This window comes from Malaclemys terrapin, chromosome 6 (genome assembly GCF_027887155.1).
Source record: "Malaclemys terrapin pileata isolate rMalTer1 chromosome 6, rMalTer1.hap1, whole genome shotgun sequence".
In the NCBI taxonomy this organism is placed as follows: domain Eukaryota; kingdom Metazoa; phylum Chordata; order Testudines; family Emydidae; genus Malaclemys; species Malaclemys terrapin.
In genome coordinates this window covers 1,649,854-1,669,151 of record NC_071510.1, presented here as the reverse complement: position 1 = coordinate 1,669,151, position 19,298 = coordinate 1,649,854, and the positions used below count along the sequence as shown (strand labels likewise).

At 45.8% G+C, this 19,298-nt stretch overlaps 3 protein-coding genes across 8 annotated transcripts in view; 1 reads left to right on the top strand and 2 right to left on the bottom strand.

Annotated features, from left to right (window-relative positions):
• ELP1 (elongator acetyltransferase complex subunit 1) overlaps positions 1–11,564 on the top strand; it is a 105,587-nt gene extending 94,023 nt beyond the window's left edge. For 2 of the 3 annotated variants that reach the window (XM_054033208.1, XM_054033209.1), the window contains exons 33-37: positions 429–540; positions 1,153–1,280; positions 1,752–1,906; positions 3,798–3,876; positions 7,102–7,870. In XM_054033208.1, the coding sequence (XP_053889183.1) occupies positions 429–540; positions 1,153–1,280; positions 1,752–1,906; positions 3,798–3,876; positions 7,102–7,169 (542 nt within the window). In that variant the 3' untranslated portion in view covers positions 7,170–7,870. Of the gene's footprint in view, positions 1–428; positions 541–1,152; positions 1,281–1,751; positions 1,907–3,797; positions 3,877–7,101; positions 7,871–10,705 lie in introns of those variants that run through there. The other variant, XM_054033207.1, reaches the window with a different exon arrangement.
• ACTL7A (actin like 7A) lies at positions 9,126–10,696 on the bottom strand. The gene has a single exon (XM_054033214.1). The coding sequence runs from the start codon at positions 10,682–10,684 to the stop codon at positions 9,434–9,436; it is 1,251 nt and encodes a 416-aa protein (XP_053889189.1). The 5' UTR covers positions 10,685–10,696; the 3' UTR covers positions 9,126–9,433.
• Positions 11,565–18,210: 6,646 nt separating the features above from the next.
• APTX (aprataxin) overlaps positions 18,211–19,298 on the bottom strand; it is a 33,122-nt gene continuing 32,034 nt past the window's right edge. For all 4 annotated transcript variants that reach the window (XM_054031350.1, XM_054031352.1, XM_054031353.1 and 1 more), the window contains 2 exons: positions 18,927–19,030; positions 18,211–18,567 (listed from right to left, as the gene is read on the bottom strand). In XM_054031350.1, the coding sequence (XP_053887325.1) occupies positions 18,413–18,567; positions 18,927–19,030 (259 nt within the window). In that variant the 3' untranslated portion in view covers positions 18,211–18,412. The remainder of the gene's footprint in view (positions 18,568–18,926; positions 19,031–19,298) is intronic.

Here is a 19,298-nt window from a genome sequence, read left to right as displayed (position 1 = left end):
AAGATCATGATCACCACCAAGGGTAGGGAGATGAGGGCCATATCTTACACCAGCCCTCTACCGCGCCTGTTCTCTTCACCTCTGCCATGTCCTGGGGGAGCCTGACGGTGGGACAGAGGCTCTCCCAGTGCCACCAGGGGACTGGTCCAGCAGTAGAGGTCCCAGGTAAGACTTTTTCTTGTGGAGGGAAAGTTGGAGATAAATGGAGAATGGTCCCATTCTCCATATTTCCATGGTACTTCGACTTCTCCAGACAGACCCTGCTTGGAACTAGGATGTCCTGTGTCCCTCCCCTGGACTGCCCATTGGCATCGCCTGCTCTCAGCGTAACCATGTGCTGTTGTTTTTTCCTCTGGTGCTTGTAAAATAACCTCTACCTTCATTGGGGATCGGGGGAAAGTCTAACTTGTTGCTAATTTGTTTTGCAGACGATGAGACACCCAACTGTCTGGAGGCAGACCTTATTTCCGAAACCAGCAGCATCGTGACAGCCAGTGACATGAGTGGCAAATACTCGCACAGTAACTCGAGGATATCTGCGTATGTCCCTGCCCTCAAACCAGATTGCAGCTGTTCATACTGTACTGGGGAGACGAGAGGTGGAATGCACGGCTGGATCTAACTCCATCTGCACACTTACGCAGCGGTGGACTCTCGCTGCTATGGGTGCAGACGTGAGAGTGCACCAGCAGTTGTAGAACTTGGTTTCAAAAGAAGAAATGTGCTGCAGACAAAGCTGGTCCTGCAGGCTGGGTCAGAGTTTCTGCTGTAGTCCAGCCCGTTAGTGCCATTCCAGTGACGCAAGCAGCTGGATCTGTCCAGCTGCCATGGAAGCTGGTATAGCTCCTGTACAGCAGCTGCTCTCGGGAGCACCACGGCAAACACAGACCAGCTCCTTGGCAGCCACACCCAGCAGGCAGTGGGGGCAGTGGGAAGCCAGCCCTCTGTGCCTTGGCTGGCAGCCCACCTGTCTTTTGCATGTTTTAGAAAGAGGTGTACGTACCGCGTTAAGATGCATTTGTTTGCAGGCTTTATGGGGGGGGGGGGGGGCGGCTGGGGATTATGACTTCGTCTTGTAAGAGGAAAAAGAAATGCTGGTTGCTCTGTCCCGTTCTGTTGCCCCTGGTGATATTGGACATTCCTTTCTTCTAGCCGATCCTCCAAGAACCGTCGCAAGGCAGAGCGCAAGCGGCACAGTCTGAAGGAAGGGAGCCCTCTGGAGGACCTGGCCCTTCTAGAGGCCTTGGGAGAAAATATCCGCACTACTGAGAACATGAAGGGTAAGGCCCCCTGGCTGAGCCAAGCCAGCGTCTGGCTTGTGCGGCTGTCTGAGGCCAGGTGCCACCTTCTGATCTTGAAGGTTGGGATGCAAAGAGTAGCTACTGCCCAAGCCTCGAGAGTGGGGAAGGGGGTCGCTGAAGAGAGCAGCCTCTTCCCCAGAGACACCTTGGCAAGGAGCCAGGATCAGGACTACTGATTGCCTTTGCTAGTTCAAACCTCTGAGCTGTCACTGCTCTGATGAGTAAAAAATAGTCCCAGCCCCAGGTGTAAAGAATCCGAGTGAGATGAGCTGGACTGTGCTAATGTGAAGAGAGCTCCCCTCATGCTGAGCCCACCTGGCACCAGGGGTAACGGCAGCCATGTTCTGCTGCTCCTTTTGCCCCGTCCCCAGTGCTAGAACAGCACCACGGCTTGCTTAGTGAACCTGGTTGATTGCTGTGATGGAGCTTGCTCTGATCTCTTCCTTGCAGGTGAAGTGCACAACTTATTAAAGGGGCTTGTGCTCTTTGGCTACGATGAACTGGCCAGGGAGCTGCAGCAGGCCCTGGAAGAGGCTTTGCAGTTGATAGAGAGGTCACTCCCGGAAATCTGGACCAGAGACCTGCAACAGAATCCTGCTAACCCAGTAGGTGCTTGCTCCCTGATGGCTGTGACCTGAGTCGCTGTTTGCAACTTACGTATTTGTGGTGCTGTGGTATCGTTTATAGAGACAAACCTTGGAGTCTTTAACTCAGACAAACTCTGACTGGAGTCGGTGGCAGTGTAGGCCTCCAGATCTGCCCCTTTTGCAGTATGTAAGATAAACCTTTTAGACAGTGTATTTCTAGATGGGTACTGCATCTTCCCACTGCTCAGACCCTGGGCTGCCAGCCAGCATGTGCACTGCCTGCTATCTCCAGTGCTGGTTAGGAGTGATCCGCCTGTCTCGCTAGAGCTAAGGGACTTCGATGGCTTGTGTGTTCCTTCCATATTCAATGCACTGACTTCATATTAAAACTTTGTGTTAAGTGAAGCAATTTGCAGAGTTCAGTGCACTATATTCTTCCTTTGTATGTTTATAATTGAGCAATCTTTATAATGGTTGAACCATTAACATCCTGAATTAGCCGCTAACATGTCTTACCTCCACTGCACTTCAAATATTAACGTTACTGTAGAAGGGCTCGGCCGAGGCTCAGCCCTCCACGGGGCTGTGGGGTGTCCCACCGCCTCGCAATAGTTCGCTATGGGCCCAGGTCCTCGGTCAGGGCGGGGCAGCAAACAAACAGTGAGGAGCTCAGGTCCTCAGGCAGGGGCTGAGCCAATAAGCCCAGGCCCTAGGTCAGGCGTTTCCCAACCTGGAGCTAGGCCACAGGCATCTGGCGTCTCCAGGGGCTGGCTTTCAAGTGAGCTCTGCAGTTGGCTTTTCTACTTCCTGTCCTGCGCCGTGACCTCTGGGGGGCGGGCGCAGGATCCACTGGCTCCGCCCACGTTGGTGCTAGGGGAGGCTTGTCCTTCAGCAGGGCTGTGGGGTATCCACCACCTCGCTACAGTTACCAATACAATGACTTTAGTCTCCCTAGTGCCCTTGCTCTTGTACAATATATACATGCCCCATGATGAATGCGACAGAAAGAGGAGGAGATGGAGAATTAAATCAGACTTTCTACAGTATTGGCAGCCCCATGTGGTCAATATCATGACAAGCTTAAAAAATCACAAATCTCTTTAAAAATATGAAATTTTTTTCCATGCTTTCTGGTTTCCCAGCCTTTAGGGTTAACTCAGGTCACATTTTGAAACTTTTCTCCCTAAGCACCAGGGCTAGAAACTTATTTTTAATGCAAGTTGAGGTTCTCCTGCAGTCACCTGCCTCTAAGAGCTGGGTCTTTAAGACAGACACACACATCACAAGACTTGTGATAAAATCTCAAGAATTGGCAATGCTGCCACACCAAAGGGGGCTAGCATGGGGGTGTGGAAAAGATCTCATGCATGGTCCTGAAGTCCAGGTGCTCCAAAGATGTCATTCCTGCCAGCCCCTACTGCTGTCTTTGCACAGGGCTTCAGTAGGCTCTTTCAATGTTAACCACCAGCTCTTTCTGTCAGTGATCTGTGTGGCTCCCAGGGTGCTCTGTCTCCTCTGCTGGTGCCCTCAGATTGCAGCAGTGTCGTGCAGCTTTACCTCCCTGCACTAGCCTCTATGCAACAGTCCCATCACATAGTTTGTCACAGAGCCCTGCACTGGTTCTGAATCTGATAGCAGCTGTCTGGGCAGGCATGAGCTCAGCTGCAGATGGATGGATACGTGCTATTAGCATTGTCATGGGGGGAGGAGCAGGAGCACAGATCTCCCTTAGAATCCAATGGCAATATCAAGCAAGCTGCCATCCTGCAAAGGGAGCACTAACTGCTTCAGTGGCAACAGGCAGAACTGCCAGTTGGGTGGAGCTTGGGGGGCTTGGTTTTGGAATCTTCTACTTCATTGTTATAAGGACTTGAATATTGCTGATGTGCCAGTATTGCCTATTCTACAGGTCCTGGGCCCCAATTCAACTGCAAATAGCATTATGGCCGCCTATCAACAGCAAAGAATTGCAGCTCCTGCAGTACAAGGTTAGTTGAAGCATACGGCATACTAATCATAGGTGCAGGATATCTCCAATGGTAATGTCACTAGGGCTAGCTATGTTACAGAGCTATGGCCTGGTGATGCAGTTTGGAGATTGATTTGGTAGGTCAGTCGTGTTTCTGATGTTCCCTCTTGGCATTAAACGGATGTGTCTCTTGTAAGGGTTACACTTCTCCCTTCATGAATTCCTGTGGCAATATTGTGGTGCTAGGAGTGCATGGCACTTACACCTGACTAGACAGACCATGTTCCTGCTTCACAGGAGTTGGAAGTCTAAAGAGAAGGGAGATTATTTCTGTGGTCTGACTTAAATCATAAATCATTTATACCTGCTCTTTTTCACTAATAAAAACTCACCTGGTAGGGTTCCCCCCACAACCTGTCTAATGTTGTTTTAAGATGAAATGCAACCAAGTTAAAGAAACCCAAAAGTAGCTTGTGAAATGCTGAAAAAGGAAGACACTGCCCATGCACTCCTAGGTGAATGTTTACCAGTGTTGGCCATTGCTGGGTCAGGACCTTGAGAAATCAGAAGTATAGGCTTCCTGAGCACAGCTGGGTGATGTTTTTTTTGACACACAAGATTTTTAGTCAAAAAATGCATATGGTGCCCCAAAGCTATCTGTAAATTTGGGCTGATGAATAATCGTTTTGGCCAAGAAAAAACACAATTAAAAAAAAAAAGTCTACATGTTTTGTGTCAAATTCAAATGTGGCCAGTTTAAAAAAGAGTGGAAAAACACCCATAAGTGATCAAAACAAAAAGGTTGGGGGGGGAATTATTTTTAGTCATCTAAAATGTTTTGGTTGACTTGAAACAAACTAACTGAAACACCCCACCCCCCAAATCTAGTTTCAAATTGACCCAAAACCTTTCAGTCGATTCAAAACAAAATTTGAGTCTTTCATTTAATGAGGGTGGAGAGAGAATGGGGGTGGAGAGAGAATGAAAAAGTTAGTTTGGTGTCAAATTAAACTGGATTTTTTTTTTTTTATTTGATCCCTGCACCAAAAAATCCATTATTCGCTTAACTTTATTCCTAAGCCTTCTGCTGCCGGGGAGATCTCTACTAGAATAAGCATTGGCTCAGAACCCAGCCCATTCCACCGCATCATTCTGCTCCTTCAGAACATTGTGCAAATGATCATCAATGCTATGGAAGGTGTTAAATGATGATCAGTGGAGTCCTCTACCTATAGGGCAGACATAGCACCCCCTCCATGTTGCTCACCCCTCTTCTGGAAGGGCTTCAGGTGAGAGGATAGCTGTGTCTTCATGCCAACTAGCTGCATGACATCCTCACTGGAGATGTCCAACAAGAAGCTGGTTGTGTTAACGTGTGCTATGATGTGTTGCTTCTCCACTGAGACCTTATCTCCCACAGCTAGAGTAATAGGCCTGTAAAGACCACAAGCCAGGACCCCTTTCATCATTACTTGCATGGAAAGGCTGTGTAATGCTTTTCCTACTCCTCTGCGCAAACTATTGGGTGTTAGCATTGCAGAAACCACACAGTGGAGGAGGGTGAGCTAGGTTCTTCCATCCTCCCACTACTGGTTAACACCTGTATTAACCTGTTGCAGTGTTGGTTTGCACTGGGGTCCTGAAGAATTTGCTTTAGCCTGAAGAGCATGTATTGCTAGCGAGATCTACAAGAAGGAAAGAATCCAACTTGCCTAGGTCCCACATTGGGTTTGCAGACTTACTGTCAACAGAAATGTTTTCCTTGTGTAAGTGGACACGTTTGAGGTGGAATAATTGAGCTGGTGAACTTAGAACTCCACAATGCCATGTTTGGATTTCTTCTTCAGAGCAGCAGTGCACGTTCAAGAGGAAAATGAAAAACTAAAATGTTGGGCAGGGATATTGTATGGGCTTTGTTAGAAAGCATTTCTTTGCCTTGCAACAAAGAGGGTTTACTGGTGGTGATGGTTGTCGCACTGTGCAGAGCTGTTCATGACTGTGTGTGCCTATTCAGGGCAGACTGTCAAAAGCAGGACAGACACCCTAAACTGGTGGTATGTTCTAGAATTAGATTTCACCAACCCAGTAACAAATGTGAACTCCTGAAGCACTACAGTAGTCTTACCATGGAGTTACAAAGGGTCCTCTTGGGCACTCCAGTCTATCTTGCCGCCCAGGCAAGCTGGACTAAAGTGATAAATGGTCACTTACACCAAGAATCACAAAAGATTCAGATTGCTCCCAGTCCCAAGAGACCAGTCACTTACCCCCAGGTCAGTTTGTATCTCACACCAAGGACAACGTTCATAGCCAACTCTATAGTAAATTAACTAAGGGTTTATTAACTAGGAAAAAGAAATGAGTTATTTACAGGTTAAAGAAGGCAACATATATACACAAATGAGTTAGACTGTGGTTCCAAAAGGTGACAAGCTGCAGTAATCGGTTTGTCTTTTAGGGCTAATGCAGGTTGAGCTTGGAGATCTCTGCTTTTGTTTCCTAGCTCCAGCCCTGTGACAGTCTAAACAGCAAGAGATGAAGAATTTTCATGTCCGCTATCTTTTTGTCCTCCCTTCCAGAATTCAAGCTGATGGGATGAGTTTTCTTGCACATAGCACCTTGATGGGTGTAAGAGGGCCATCAACCCAGTCTTTGTTTCACAGGAACCCATTATCTTGGTAGTCCTCCTTGAGGGGTGGGGGAGCCACTCCTCCTACCTCAGTTCACAAGTTCAGAGCAGGCATTTTTACAGTTATAAAGCAAAACTTATATTACCTTATAGCATGGGATACAAGCATTACAAGTTGCATGCAGCAATTTACAAGCATTTTATAGTCCAAACACATCCTTACAAGTCTTGAACAATACTAACACGTGAGCTGGTCTGGTTTCCAGCTAAATTTCAGTGCTCAGCTGGCACCTGCTCTACTAGCGTCACAATGGTATCTGTAGAAATGCTTTTGCTTGGGGAGAAATCTGGCAAACCCACCTCATTCCCAAAAGAGTTAGATTGGTCAAGTTGTAGATTGATACATGTGTCACTTGCCCCTGGAGGCCCTCGAACTGGAGTGGTCCTGCTGAGCTCCACTTAGACATACTTCAACGCCCTTAGGCCAGTCTCCTAAAAGAGAAACTCTCATCTGTCAGCAACCATTGATGGGCAGCGAAAGAGGAGTCATGGAGGCTTTCCAGTGTTCAGCTCCTAAGGGAACTTCAGGTAACCACCTCTTCTCTTGCTTTTCAGATGCAGAACTTCTTATTCCTCCAAAACTCAATAAAAACATCCAGTGGAAACTGAATCTCTTACAGTAACCTGAGGCCAAGAAATCCTGCTGGACACTCAACTGTAGTTTATTGTAAGCTCATTATGTCCCCTTTATTTTGTTCTTTCTCTCTCTCACACACTCAAACGCGCACACACACACTTTAAAGAACAAGAGAGGTAGTCCCCATAGAGAAGCCCTTACTGGTGCTGTCTGAGTTGAACATCTGCCAACTCTCTTCCTCTGTCCGTTGGCAGCTCTGGTGCATTGTCCCGAAGACAGTTTCCAAGCCAGCCTTCCTGGCTGCAGTACATCTCTGCTGCCATGACATTTCAGTCATTTTACATAGCCCAGTTTTACCCTGTGGATCCTGTATCCCTAATAGTCCAGCTCATGCATTTTTTAAGAATGTTAAAGAGAGCAACAGTCTCCCTGGTGCCCTGAGCTTTGTTTTACTGTTGAAAGTTAGATGGCTGTTACAAGACATTAGCCAAATTCTGTCGTGTTACACCAGAGTCAATCTCAATCTCAGGTCACACCACTGACTGCAGTAGAGCTACTGAACTCTACGCAACTAGGTCCTCAGCGCATCTTTGCCAGTTTACACCAGCAGCAAATATGGCCCTAGGCTTACACTGCTGTACATTAGAGCAGACTATGGCACATGGTGCTGTGGCAGAGTGATTATTGTACACAGCTTCTCCTCTTACCAAAACATAGCATAATAAAGATGATATTGCTTCAACTGTATCTCCAAACTGCCCTGAGTCTGTTTGTTGGACAAATGTTTTGCATGAGCACTTCAAATCAGACTGTCCCAGCCTCCTGGATACAGGAATGAGCTGTCACATGGCTGCGGTCTATGAATGTTCTCCCCTGGCATCCTGGGGAAAAGGGTTGGCGCACACAAGCCATCTCCAGGTACAAGTGATGTGCTAAAAGAGGGACGGACTTACCATTTTTATCAGGCTGACAGAATAAATAGACAGCTAACAAATCTCCTGTACACTTCACACACTTGGCTAGCAGGACTCCACAGTCTGAGGGGGACAGATATTGCAATTGCTTGTGGGTTATGAATGGTTTATGGACAACTGGGCCAGAGATTGTGTGCCACTCCACAGGGAAGGGTTGTCACAGCTCTGCAAGGCTCTACAAATGGGAGGGTGATTTTTGTGACTCACTCAAGCTGTAAACAGCCCCCTCCCCTCTCAAGCCATACCACCCCCCGGTAACTGAGACCGCTTGCAGCTACTGGGTTTTCCTGAGACCAGCAGACAAAGAAAGGGGCTTTTGGTGTAAAAGGGCTGCATCTAAACTGCCACAGGGCCTTCTTTGTAATCCAGCAAATGGACAACACCTTCTGTCCAAGGGGCCTCAACCCTCATGGAAGGTTTGGAAAGACTTCAGTGTACTAGGGCCCTATAGTGTGTGTTTAAATCCAGCTATGTTTTTTTATGATGTTTCAGCTGTAATTGTAAATGTGCTTGCCCTGAAGGAGCTGCGTGGTGACTTGTAAGTGCTAGCTATACCCTGTTCATAGGCCTCAAAGAAAGCAATGCCGGGGTGCAGGCCCATAGGCAGACTGGCTTGTTGAGGATATCACAACATAAAACAGGGGCTGTGCACCCTTAACTCCCCCCCCAAACACACTCAAAAGGAGTAGGACAAAGGTCCCTGCCCACAGATTGCTGGAGACCTGTTTAGCACACCTAGAGTGGACCATGGAGCTACATATTTGGTTAATCTGAAACTCTAGGCTACCAGCCTGGACCTATTTGAGGCACTAAGGGGTAACCTATTAGTCAGAAAAATTCCATTGTGACCATAGCTGGTGGTCAGCAGCAGACTCACTGTAGATGCTGGAAGTGGTGCTGTTTTTCTCTATCACTTAATCAGGAGTTTAACCTTTTTTCATTTGCAAATCTATAAAAAATTTCAAGTGGAGGTGGGGGAGCCCTTTGAAAATCTTAGTCTATGGCCCCCCAGTGTCCCTGAACCACAGGCTGAAAACCACTGCAATAGACAATGCGTCTGTACCAGCTGCTATATCCCTTTTACACTGGTAAATCCTCTTTTGTCAAATAGGCTATAGTGAAAATTCCTATGAAACAGATGAGATAAAAAGCTGTTAATGTACAACACAGAATGCTATGAGCATTTAATACAGCCACAGTGGAACACAGATCCAAACTTCATTTTAGCAGCTCGGTTTGTTACCAGTATCTGAGAAAGAAACAGAGGTTCTTAGACATCTACAGCCCCCTCAGGGTGGCAGTACTGATTCTAAGCTCAATCTTGTCCACTTTGTACTCAGAAACATTTCCTATAGATGAAGAAAGGACCCCGTTCTTCATATTCTCTTCTGTAAACCCAGAGCTGCTGAAAGGCATTGAGTGATGCCAAAATTGACCCTCCAGTCCAGACAGAAAACTTTCTGTCAGGGGCTGCTGCTGCGATGGGGTCATCATTGGGGCACATCTTGGTCAGCTCGCTCTGGAAACGGTCAGAGAAACCCTTCAGCAGGGTACAGCCTCCGCACAGCAAGATATTGCCCATCAGCCGCTTCTTGAGATCAGCATCACACTTACTGAGGCAGGTCATGGTCAGCAATGGAAGTGCTGGCTGCTGTGATCCTATCAAAGATGGTTTGAAGAGCATTTCAGCACACAGGAATCTCTCTTTGCCAATGGGAATTAGGTGCCCATCTGGAAGTTCATAATCAACCTGCTGTTTCCGGAGAGGCAAACTCATGTCATGCTGAAGGTCCAGAGACGTATAGCAACACTTTTCCTTAATGTCCTCTATCATACTTAGTTGTTCCCCAGTAAATGTTTTCCCAGCCTCATTTAATAACTTCATGAGGTAATGGGTGAGGTCTGATCCAGCATAGTCTACTCGTCCAGTAATACTTGGCATAGTATAACCTTCATAGATAGGGACCACATATGAAACACCATGGCCACTTTCTACCACAAGAGCGGAGGTCTTTCCGTATGAATACATAGATAATCTGGACTGGTAGGCGATATGCATGGCAGGAGTGCAGAACGTTTCAAACAGCATCTCGGCATATTTCTCCCTGTTGGTGGTAGGACTCAGTGGAGGGTCTGATACCAGGACAGCATGCTCCTCTGGCTGAATCTTCATCTCTTTGTGGAAAATGTATTCCCAAATGTCTTGGACACAATCCCAATCGACCACTATGCCATGTCTCAAGGGATTGACCAGTTTTAGGGGTATTTTCACATCCTGAAGTTCTTTTCCAACAAAGGTTTCTTTGCGATTGTCCCCAGTTTTAGCAGTCTCCTGGAAATGCTTGCCCACTGTAGATGAAATAACATGGGAGGGACGAGGCTCTCCAGCAAATCCACACTTACAGTAACCTGTGCCAATGTCTATGATCACTGCTCTAGTCTCCTTCACAATCTTGGGGCTGCTCTGAGTTGATGAAGCGCTATCCTCTTTAGGCTTTTTACTGGCCCTAACTAGTACCGCCCGTTTTGCAGGACCTTCCTGGATTGTTGCTACCGCTACAGAACTGGTGCTTCCTTTGACTGACATTTCCTTTTTCTTTTGTCATAGATGTTGATTCCCTTTGACTGGGCTGGCAGAAGCCATGGCAAGCCGAGAAATCCCAGGGGTAATTTTGGAACTTTCATGCCACTGACATCACTGATTGTGACATCAGCTATCTGCTGCCCTTTGAGCTACAGCTTAGTACAGGAGTAGGCAACCTGCAGCACGCAAGCTGATTTTCAGTGGCACTCACACTGCCCGGGTCCTGGCCACTGGTCTGGCGGGCTCTGCATTTTAATTTAATTTTAAATGAAGCTTCTTAAACATTTGAAAAACCTTATTTACTTTACATACAATAGTTTAGTTGTATATTATAGACTTATAGAAAGAGACCTTCTAAAAATGTTAAAATGTATTACCGGCACGCAAAACCTTAAACTAGAGTGAATAAATGAAGACTCGGCCCCCCACTTCTGAAAGGCTGCCGATCCCTGGCTTAGTATTTCAGAACTCTTCTCTACTTGAGATGTTTTGGGGAAATACACTGCTTGTTTAGCATACCAGAGAGCTACTGGGGTCGGGCTGCAGCTGTTTCTACCACCATCTCTCCTAAAGCAGCTCTGAGGAGTAGTAGTAGGTGACAAGGGGGCTGGTCTATGCCAACATTCCCCCCTGCTGCTACTGGCTGTGGAGCGATGATGGGTGCAGATACAGCAAGTAGCCATGTCTGCAATGCACATAAACCAGGGATTGTTCTAGGACATGTCTAGCACTACATTTTTTTCCAAGGAAACAAATTACTTCCTCCCCAGCCGCCTCCTGAGAAGGTCTAGATCTTTTTTAAAGTCATTTTTAAGTGTTTCACTAACCAATATACCTTTTGGACCTGATTTGTTTAATATTCAACAAGTTTCCATCTCTCAAACTGTGTGATTGTGGTAATTTAAAAAAAAAAAAAAAAAAGGGGGGTGAGAGACAGCCCATGTGTTGCTGGACCCTGTCACATTGATGGGGTGTGGCTGATATGCTTAAGAACATGCTGAAATACAGAAAGTCAGACTGGTGCTGTAGCCATTTGTAGCCTTATCACCCCATTCCTGCCAGCGACGTGTTTGCCACTAAGAAATATAGAGCCCTAACAGCCCGCGTTAATGAAGAGGTTTGGCATGCAGTGAGGTACAACAGGGACACTGTTGTAAACCACCACAATGAGGCTGCCTCCTACTGAACAGCACCATTGTCCATCACAACATCACTATGAACCATACCTTCAGCAAGATCCAGCACTGGTTTCTACCCAGTCTGAGAGGGGAAGGGGACTGGAACTGCTGTCTAAGGAGGATGGGGCTCTCGTCAGAGTCCATTAGTGCCAGTGCTTGGCTAGAGCAGTCCTTGTTGAGAAGTGCAAGAATATGGGTCCCTTGGGCTGGACGATTCCTCTGCAGTGTTCACAAGAAGCAGAAGAACAGTATCTTAGTCTTAGCTAGTGTTATTCTAAGCAATCTTTTTGCTGTGAATGGCAAAGCCAATAGCGTTACCACTTCATCCTGCTCAGTCTAATGTAGACAAGTTCTATACACGGCTTCCGGCAGGAGTCCTAGGAGGATAAATGCCCTGGATTCTGACAAAATACTGCAGAATTGAGCCCCTCTAAAGGAAGAGACCAGACCCCCTTATTACAGCAGAAGGTATGCTTTGTTAAACAACAGGGTTATGAACTACATCAACCCCAAGACAGGCAGATTTTAAAGCCTAGCGTTGTGGGTGTTCAACACCTCTCAGAATTAGGTCTTGTGGCTAGAGACCGCTGCAGGGGTTAGCCTTTCAGGCCTGCTGCCCAGCTAAATGTGAGAGTTAAGCATCCATGATCTTAGTGAGCTACACTAGGTATTTTGTATGGTGGCACAGAGGCCTTTTAGTCGAGATTTCATTTGATTGAATGGACACCACTTTCTAACAATATTTTGGCTATCACCATGCCAGACCCAGTAAGAGGAACACAGCCAAGAGAGAAGTCAACTTACACATCACTGGGAGCCACAGGGAAGTACCCTGACACCAGATACACAAATCTATAAATACCTACCTGGGGAACTGTAACAGGGTGCTGATCAAAGCTCTATGGAAGCCAGCACCCTGATCACCCCCTCGCCCCCAGGGTACTGGGTGAGGTTGAAATAGACGAGCGCACTTACACCTGCTGGTAGCCTGACGAGTTAATGAGTAATTAGCCCACTGGCTGAAGAACCCAGGAAGGCAAACACAATATAAAAAAGGCTAATCCAGGGAGCAGGAAAGGGCTTCTTAGAACTGCTGCTATGTGGTTGAAATGTACCTGGAGCGTAAGAGGAGGCAAACAAGCACACAAGGTGAAGGTACCTTGGGGGACCTGTGCACGGCTTCATTCACAAAGTGGGCTGACCAGCCAGGGTTTTCTTGGAGAGGAAGGGGGAAGCCCGTTCACAAGTGTGGGCTTGTCCAGGATCCATCTGTCAGCCACTGTCAAGGCTGGATCCCCACTTTGAACTTTAGGGTACAAATGTAGGGGCCTGCATGAAAACTTCTAAGCTTAACTACCAGCTTAACTCTGGTTCCGCTGCCACCATTTCAATTTTTCCCTCCCTGGGAAGCCTTGAAAAACCTTCACCAATTCCCTGGTGAATACAGATCCAACCCCCCTGGGATCTACAACAGGGAGAAATTAACCATCCCCCCTCCTTCCTCCCACCAACTCCTGGTGAATCAAGATCCAAACCCCTTGGATCTTAAAACAAGGAAAAATCAATCAGGTTCTAAAAAGAAAGATTTTAATTAAAGAAAAAAAGTAAAAATCATCTCTGTAAAATCAGTATGGAAATTAACCTTACAGGGTAATCAAACTTAAAGAGCTCAGAGGACTCCCCTCTAGTCTCAGGTTCAAAGTACAGCAAACAAAGATAAACACTCTAGTAAAAGGTACATTTACAAGTTGAGAAAAGAAGGAAAACTAACACGCCTTGCCTGGCTATTTACTTACAAGTTTGAAATAGGAGAGACTTGTTTAGAAAGATGTGGAGAACCTGGATTGATGTCTGGTCCCTCTCAGTTCCGAGAACGAACACACTCCCAAACAAAGAACACGAACAAAAGCCTTCCCCCCCCCCCCAAGATTTGAAAGTATCTTGTCCCCTTATTGGTCCTTTGGGTCAGATGCCAGCCAGGTTACCTGAGCTACTTAACCCTTTACAGGGAAAAGGATTTTGGAGTCTCTGGCCAGGAGGGATTTTATAGTACTGTACACAGGACAGCTGTTACCCTTCCCTTTATAGTTATGACAGCCACAACCAGGAAGGCTTGAGAGGTGGCCTGTGACAGGACAGGCTCGATCTGGAAAAGATGGACGAGTTCGTGCTCCGAAGGGGAGGCGGAGGACATTGCAGACATTCCAACAGACCAAGTGACAATCTGCTGGGATGGCAGGCAGAGCAACAGCATGTGTTTCAGGAGCTCATGAAGGAGCAGAGCCAGGTACAGGAGCAGTTATTACAAAACATAACAATTCCTGCCAAGGGGGAGCAGGCCTTGAACTTTAAAATGAGCGTGGGGATAATCCAGTGTTCCTATGGATGTTGGAGAGAATCACTGCTAGTGCAAGCTGAGATAAAGTATTATGGGGTTAGCCTCTTATCTGGCGGGAGAAACACAGTCCACTTACATGGCATTGAGTGAAGAGCAGGCCACGAATCACGAAGCGTTAAAGGGTGCTATACTGGACTATGTAGGCTTGTGGACGAAAGGTACAGACAGAAATTTAGGGAAGCCACATGGACTTACGGGGTTGGGCCCAAAGCTTTTGTACAGAAGCTGAGAGATTGGGCCAAGCACCGGCTGAGTCTAAAGGGGCAAGATTTGGAAGAGGTCATGGATACCATTATATTAGAACAATTTATGCAAAGCCTCCCAGATACCACTAAGGTCTGGATGAGGAAGCCAACCAGAGAATGGATGCAGCAGTAAAACTGGCCAAGTGTGTTGAAGCAGAATTTCCCAGGAAAGTGGTTCGTCCCCCACAAGAAGGGAATGTGAGGGGGGGAAGAAACTAGATCCCTCAAGCAGGAAGGTCTGGGTGTGAGAGACAGGAGGAGAAAAAGACCATGTCAACGAGGTGGGATATTACTTGCTACCACTGCTGGGGGGAAATGCTACATTAAGTGGGACTGCCCTTATATGTAATGTGGACTGGGGGAATTTTGCAGCTAGACTGGGGTGATGGAGACATCTAGGAAGAGTGTGAAAACAATCCCCGTAAGGGTGGGCCATAGGCTAGAGGATATTGACCTAGTAGCTGGTTGTTCACTCTTGCGGAACAGGCTGATTAAAGCACAGTGGTTTTGGGAGGGCGAAACCCTATATGTGGAATGCATACACAGGGAGAAAAAATAATATCCAATGGCAGTAGTCCCATGGAAGGTTCCAATAGAAAGGGGTCAGGGTAGTGGAAACCTTGCCCCATCCGGTGGTCATGGGGACGGTGTGGAATACATTCCCTTTAAGGAGAAGAAAGGAGGCCTGGGGAAAGGAACCTCAATGGGGAGTGAGGAAAAGAGGGGCTGGGATTAAACATGGACCCAGAGCCCACGAGGTGCGATATGAGAAAACCCTAAACAGATAAGCCAAGAAAGTGGATCAGAAAGGCTGGGCAAAGGAGAAGCAGGAAAGCGAAAACCCTAGAAAAATACCAACAAGCTAAGAAAGCAAGGCCTAGGTGGGAAATACCAGGCAAAGAAGCTGGAAAAGGGGATGAAGGAGCAGGAGTCACCCAAATAAAGGACAATCTGAAGAAAGGGCAGTAAGTGAACCAAGATACCCCAGTTAGGGGGACTGTAGGAGGGAGCGACCACCCAAAGCCTCTTAAGGGGGCTCAGAGACCCTTGGAGTGGGAGGGGTCTGTTGGGGAAGAAACCCCAGTGTGCTCTACAAAGGAAGGAGCAAATCCAGAGCCAGGATCTGTAGGCTGTCCCTGGTGTGATGACCCATGGGAGGAAACTGAGTTGTGGGGTAAACCCCCACCTAAGGAGTGCTTATTCTGTGGCTGGAGGATGGAAGCCCCCATGGGTGGCCCATGAAAAAGCAGACTAGAGAACTGCAGGGGTGGTGAGAGATCGCCGCCGCCTCCATAAGGAAGGTAGAGCTCGGTCAGGCAGAAAACTGAGCCCTAGTGGAAAAGAGGACCCCTAACCAAGCTGAGGAAACAAAATGAAGGAGGTGGATGACAGGGCACTGTTAACAGCCTGACATGTTCACAAGTAACTGGCTTAGCCACTGAAGAACCCAACCAGTATAAAAGGCTAACCCAGTGAGCAGGAAGAGGCTCCTCATTACTGCTGCTCTATGGTTGTATTGTACCTGGAACGTAAGAGGAGACAAAGAAAAACATGTGGTGAAGGTACCTTGGTGGATGCGCATGCTGCTTACTTCACCAAGCGGGCTTACCACACGGGGTCTTTCCTCCCCGAGAGGAAAGGGGAATCTGTTTCCAGGAACAAATACTTAATAATGGGCTTTTCAATCTAGCAGAGAATGGTTGCAAGTAGGGCTGTCAATTAATCGCAGTTAACTCACGCGATTAACTCAAAAAAATTAATCGCAATTAATTGCACTTATAACAATAGACTACCAATTGAAATTTATAACATTTTTGGATTTTTTCTATATTTTCAATATTGATTTCAATTATAACACAAAATACAAAGTGCACAGAGCTCACTTTACATTATTTTTTATTACAAATATATGCACTGTAAAAAAAGAAAAGAAATAGTATTTTTCAGTTCACCTCATACAAGTACTGAAGTGCAATCTCTTTATCATGAAAATGTAACTTACAAATGCCAATTTTTTTTATTTTGGTTACATAACTACACTCAAAACCAAAACAGTGTAAAACTTTAGAGCCTACAAGTCCGCTCAGTCCTACTTCTTATTCTACCAATCGCTAAGACATTGACGGGAGATACTGCTGCCTGCCTCTTAATTACATCACTTGAAAGTGGGAACAGGCATTCTCATGGCACTGTTGTAGCTGGCGTCACAAGATATTTATGTGCCAGATGCGCTAACGATTCATGCGCTTCTTCGTGCTTCGGCCATCGTTCCAGAGGACATGCTTCCATGCTGATGATGCTCGTTAAAAAACTAATGTGTCAATTAAATTTGTGATTGTACTCCTTTGGGGAGAATTGTAAGTCTCCTGCTCTGTTTTACCCACATTCTGCCATATATTTCATGTTATAGCAGTCTCGGATGATGACCAAGCACATGTTCGTTTTAAGAACATTTTCACAGCAGGTTTGACGAAACACAAAGAAGGTACCGATGTGAGATTTCTAAAAATAGCTACAGCACTCGACCCAAGGTTTAAGAATCTGAAGTGCCTTTCAAAATCTGAGAGGGACGAGGTGTGGAGCATGCTTTCAGAAGTCTTAAAAGAGCAACACTCTGATCCAGAAACTACACAACCCGAACCACCAAAAAAGAAAATCAACCTTCTGCTGGTGGCATTTGACTCAAATGATGAAAATGAACATGCGTCGGTCTGTACTGTTTTGGATCATTATCAAGCAGAACCTGTCATCAGCATGGACGCATGTCCCCTGGAATAGTGGTTGAAGCATGAAGAGACATACGAATCTTCAGTGCATCTGGCACGTAAATATCTTGCAACGCCAGCTACAACCGTGCCATGAGAACGCCTGTTCTCACTTTCATGTGACATTGCAAACAAGAAGCAGGCAGCATTATCTCCTGCAAATTGCAACCAACCTTGTTTGTCTGAGTGATTGGCTGACCAAGAAGTAGGACTGAGTGCACTTGTAGGGGCTAGAAAGTTTTACATTGTTTTGTTTTTTAATGCAGTTTTTTTAGTACAAAATTCTACATTTGTACATTCAACTTTCATGATAAAAAGATTGCACTACAGTACTTGTATGAGGTGAATTGAAAAATACAATTTTTGTTTTTTACATTGCAAAAACAATTATTTGTAATGAAAAATATAAAATGAGCACTGTATACTTCGTATTCTGTGTTGTAACTGAAATTAATATATTTCAAGATGTAGTAAGCATCCAAAAATATTTAAAACAAATGGTATTCTAGTGTTGTTTAATTGCAATTATTGTTTTAATCGCTTGGCAGCCCTACTCGTAACATGATCCAAAGGCTGGAAGTTGAAGCTAGACAAATTCAGATGGGAAATAAGGCAGACAGACATGTTTAACGGTGAGCATAATTAACTATCGGAACATCCTACCAAGGGTTGTGGTGGATTCTTCATCATTGACAATTTCTAAATCAAGGTGGGATGTTTTTTCTAAAAGCTCGGCTCTAAGCATTATTGTGGGGCAGGTCTCTGGCCCAGGCTATACAGGAGGTCAGCCTAGATGATCCCAAGGGTCCCTTCTGGCCTTGGAATCTATTAAATCTGTATCAGGTGCTTAGCAGAATTTTGCATAAGAAGCTGCCACATTTACCCCCAGAAAACCCTTGAGAGACTTCGCAGTCAGATATACTGCAGGACTGATAGTTCACAATGAATCTACAAAATACTGCTTTATTTGTCTTCTGAAAAGTTGTTACAAAAGTGTCAGTCGTATGCTGTTTGTACTAGCGAGGAACCTTTCGAGTGTTGAAATTGTAATTCAGCTAAAACAAAAGTCTATGCAACTTGACAAAAAGTTTTGGGGGGACTGTTTTTAGCCTTAGACTGATCAGATTTCAGAGTGATTTTTACAATTACTTTGGCCAATGTTTCTTGAGATGTTCCTTTAGCTGTGGGATGGTAGACTGGTGTTGCTTGCACACATGACATCTGAGGGGCAACTTGAGGAGCTCAGAAGTCCCATCTTTAACCAGAACTTTTCCTTTGGTCTTTACCATCTCTATCACATCTGAAGGAAACAAAGACATCTGGTATCAGAACAAAGTGCACTCAGCACTATGAAGAGTGTGTGCACACTGCTTTACCTATACAACATTTTATCACTGCAGAATAGGATTGTTCTACCCCAACATTCCACATTCTTTCTTCAGATATTCCACCTGGAATTAGAAGAGCCTGACCCATTGTTAAACATAAGCCAATGAAATGCTGTGCTAGTTCCATCAGAAAACCCATGTTATCCAATATCCAAAACTAAGCAGGACCTTCCACTTTTTCTAACACACTGTTTAAGATTTACATTAGCTTTGAAAATACATGAAAATGATAAAATTATACATCATGGAGTAAATTTTATAAAGTCTTTACCTTGAGAGTTTAAGAAGTATTCTGTAGTAAAAGAATTCCAGTGCTTTTTGTTTTTAAGGCAAGGGGAATCAAAATCCTGGCTGATTACATGGAGATGTACTTGACTGAAACACAAGTAATCATGGTTTTACATTTACAACAGAATTACACCACCGTTCGCTAGATAAGAGTGTTTCCCTACTAAGCACTGTGGCACAAGTTCACACCTGCGCTAACCAGATCCAGCTCCTCGGGATGTCTCGGGGACATATTCCTCAGGGAGGTCAGTTACATGTGGGGATCAAACAGCTGTAAATGGTAATTCACCCGGAGTTAACTTAGCCACTGATGAAGATGGCGTTAGCAAGGAAGGCAACTCACAAGGTGGTGTAG

Coding starts and splice junctions, on each gene's coding strand:
- ACTL7A (XM_054033214.1), bottom strand. CDS start 10,684: ATGTCAGTCAAAGGAAGCACCAGTTCTGTAGCGGTAGCAACAATCCAG.